The sequence below is a fragment of the Helianthus annuus genome, chromosome 17 (assembly GCF_002127325.2).
Source record: "Helianthus annuus cultivar XRQ/B chromosome 17, HanXRQr2.0-SUNRISE, whole genome shotgun sequence".
Taxonomy (NCBI): domain Eukaryota; kingdom Viridiplantae; phylum Streptophyta; class Magnoliopsida; order Asterales; family Asteraceae; genus Helianthus; species Helianthus annuus.
Window position 1 is genome coordinate 84272947 of NC_035449.2, and position 3948 is coordinate 84276894.

Sequence of the window (3948 nt, forward strand, 5' to 3'; positions counted from 1 at the left end):
TTTAGTGCTATTTAATTTCTTGTTTACCCTTAATTAGAATCTCCTGTGAAAAACATGAAAAAGACCAGTTGAGGAATCATAACAACAAAGATGTTGCATGTGTAAAGAGAAGTTACTCGTTTAAACATGTTGCACATGGAAATCATTTAACATGAAAACATTAAGGAAGCGACAAAAATAATGCATGACAGGCGTAGATGTATGCATCTGGTGACCAACCTTTAGTTTTGATTGTCTCCGGTTTAGCTAAACATGTGGGTAATGTAACTACACATATGTAAATAATCGAACAATCAAACTTATTTTTTCATATTCCATCTTACATTTTAAGAGAGCAGAATACAGAACACCGCCGTCTCCGAAAATCACAAAAAAATTGGTCATGTGCGAGATTAAAAATTTGGACCCTATTCGAAAATCCCTATTTAATATAAACTTATCAATCACTAAAAATTATATAGATGTAATTTAAATAGTTTTTTAGCAAAATTTAAGAAGTAATTTGTTTATTAAAAGGAACGATACAGTTGACAAAATTAAACATTAAATGCCACTAACAAAAAAACTAAAAAATAAGCTAAAATAAAGAATTGGAGACGCCGGGATTAGAACCCACGTGTCCTTGTTGTGTAAGCAGGGTAGTAACCATTAGGCTGGAGGGTATGGTATAAAGCCCTATGGGCTTTATCACGCCACATCATCGTCACCTCACCGCCACATCACTCAGGGGGCTTTAAAGCCCATTCGTTTACCTTGCAGGGTGTGGTATAAAGCCCATCTAAACTACAGTGCCCCTTCCTTTTGACCATTCCATCATCGTTCAACTCAAAATCAGCTCGTTATCGTGCTGGCGAGAGGAGGATGGCGCCCCCCTTTAACTCCGGCGGTGTGAACGATGGTGCCCCGAGGGCGCTATGGTGGCTGAGGTGACGAGGTGGCGTTAAGCCACACCCACCGGCCTTAGTACAAGGTCCCATTTATGTTATTTCCCGATTCAGTGAATATTAATACAAGCTCACATTTATATTATTTCCCGATTCAGTGCATTTATTTTCTATCTTATACAAGGTAAATTTTATACAAAATTAACAAAATTTGGGCCCTCGGAGTGTTTAGGCCTTGTGTCGTCGCCCACCCCGCACCCCCTTCGGGCCGGCCCTGATACGGAACAATAACCATTAGAGTTGATACATTTTTTTCTGTTATTCCATAACTCTTTAAGATCACTCATAGTCCTTTGAAAATAAAAAAAAAATGATAAACTACTTGGATTCTATGCGCTATGCATTAAGAATTTGATTGGTATCGGTTCTATCTGTTATGATACCATTAGTGACTGAAGAAACATAGTTTTGAGGTGCCCAAAAGGATAATTAAACATGTTTTACAATGATCGAAAACCACAAAAACGTATAACGATACCGGTTTTGATGATGACGATACTGGTACCGATGTTCTTTGTTCAGTATCAGTATCGGTGAGTTCCAGTACGATTCGTCAAGATACAAATAGATACTCTAACTTGAACACAAAATTATAGTTAACGGATGTCAAAGAAAAAGGATTGAACAACGTACATATTCAGATTTAAAAAAAATAAGTAATGCAAGTTATTTTTTATAGTATCAATTACCAACCTTGGTTGTCATTAGGTATTTGTACATTATAGATGAGTCCTTTTTCACGGTTTGGTGATTTGTTTATTAGAGAAAAAATATACCCTTGACAAACTTCTCTTGTTTACTTGGAGACAGACCCTTAAACCAATTCTAATGATCACAATTTAACATTAGTAGATTCAGAAAATGGAAACCAAGAATAATATTTATTTAAACACTCAACTTGAATATGAAACAAGACCACAAAGTAAGAAAAACCGAATACATGATTGACAAAGATAATATATGATGGATCTAGATGTATTCTTTTAATCCATCCTCAAAGATACGAACGAAAGATTCCATGTGTGTAGCCGGCAGGGATATACCAATCTCCAGATCTTCATTATTTTCTTTGCAGCCATTAATAGAAAATGATAAACCAGTTGAAACAGTTTCCAGCTTTTTGGGCTTCCCCCAACCAAAATCCAAGTCATAAAATTTTAGCTTTGGTGTTCCAGCAACCCCGACGATTGTCATGGGGATCCCAGTGGGTACTGACCCCTCAGATGATTTTCTTTCTTTAACGATTCCATCCTTATCGGTCAACGTCTTGTGTAGATTTTCTCCGATCAGTTTTGCAGCAGTCACGAACCCTTCTTTTCCCATTAACTGTTTGTTTTGTACATTAACAGCGCACCAACCAACACAGTTGCCAAAGTAGGCTGCTGGGATTGCAGGGTTCATACGCGCCCTACAATCGATGGTAAAAGAAAATAGATGAAGCTCCTCCTCGCGTGTTTTCGCTATGCAACTCCACATATAAGCACATGCAACTGTAAAAGATGATACATACGCTAATGTTGGTAGTTGGGTTGAAACCAAGTTTTTCAACCTATTGAGCATAGTTCGCGGCAATATAAAGGTGCCTCGAACTCTATCAGTTGGTGCACATAGCTTTGTAGGTTGATACTCAAAGTTTTCGACTTTTGCATACTTCAGGAAATTTTCATCTAGTTTTGGGTTATTGACCACTCTATCATATAACGGCAAGGTTCCATCAGCTAGAAAAGACTTGTCGGAACCAAATCGAGCAATTGATGTCCACGCCTTCAAGAAAAGAAACCTGGTGCTAGCATCACCCAGGCAATGGTGATTTGTCATTCCAATAGAGATTCCAGAGTTTGGAAAGAGTGTCACTTGAACTGCGAACACGGGGATCTTTGTGGAATATGAGGTTTTATTAGCCTCGCCAAGTTGAGGGATAAGATGTTCAAACATTTCACAATTTCGGGGATGATTTCCGGTTAGTTTATTGAAATCAAGGTTACATTCTGTGAAAGTAACCGCGACAGAATCACCTTCAACATAGCGAATTTCGGGCTTTTGTGTAGAAGTATGGAAAACGATCAAGTTACCGGCGAAAGGATAAAAATGTTGAAGAGTGATTGATAAGGAGCGTTTGAGATTGGGAATAATAGTTTCATTGAATTGAGTTTGTGTGATTGGCAAGTCATAAAAGAATATATTTTGAACAGGAGGTTGGCTTAGCCACAAGAAGTCGAAGTAGGTAAGTGGCAACAAGCTGTCGCCTACGGTGGCTGCTGGTGGTGATACTCTTGTCTTCTCAAGAATAGTTAAGATGGGAATGGTAGCCATTGTTGCTCCTATCTAAAATTCCCAAAAATTTAGTGTATATATAAAGGTTTAAGTGATAGGACCACGAATTTGCCATGATATTGTTTTTTAATACTGCATGTAACTCTTGGTAAATAATAATAATAATAATAACTAGTGGACTTTCCTGCGCGTTGCGGTGAAAAGTCGATATCGGTTCAATTCATAAGGTATCAGTAAATGGTACTTTGTATAGTGATCAAAAGATAAACCTAAAAAAATAAATTGTCATCATATACCCTAAAGGACATCGACACATTTTATATCAGTCAAAAACTTTAAAATGAATATTGATAAAGGTTTCCAAAGTACAGATACCGGTACCGATGTTCAGTTGAAATCGATGTGGTACCGATGTTATTCGGACGGTATCAGTTTTGTTCGTTACTAACACTCGTTGTAGCTTATGTCTTATAATATAAAAAGATACTCTATACCGATATCGAAGTTGTTCGAGCAAAAAAATCAATTATAGTTGACTCATTCAAATTTTAACAAAGTTTTTATCATAACACCGATAAAATAAGTATGTCGCAACGATACATTCAGAGTTTTATAAAGCATTACAATATAATTAGAATAACGAAAAATGAGAGTTACTTTATAAAACATTGTATCTTATATATATTAAGAAAAAATAAAATATGTTTGAAAATAATTAATATATGGTAGT

General features: G+C 36.4%; 1 protein-coding gene across 1 annotated transcript; it reads right to left on the reverse strand.

The window, feature by feature from the left end:
- Positions 1-1797: 1797 nt before the first annotated feature.
- On the reverse strand, positions 1798-3270 carry LOC110923318 (malonyl-coenzyme A:anthocyanin 3-O-glucoside-6''-O-malonyltransferase). The gene has a single exon (XM_022167446.2). It carries the CDS (start codon positions 3255-3257, stop codon positions 1914-1916), a length of 1344 nt encoding a protein of 447 aa, XP_022023138.1. The 5' UTR covers positions 3258-3270; the 3' UTR covers positions 1798-1913.
- Between the last annotated feature and the right edge of the window lie 678 nt (positions 3271-3948).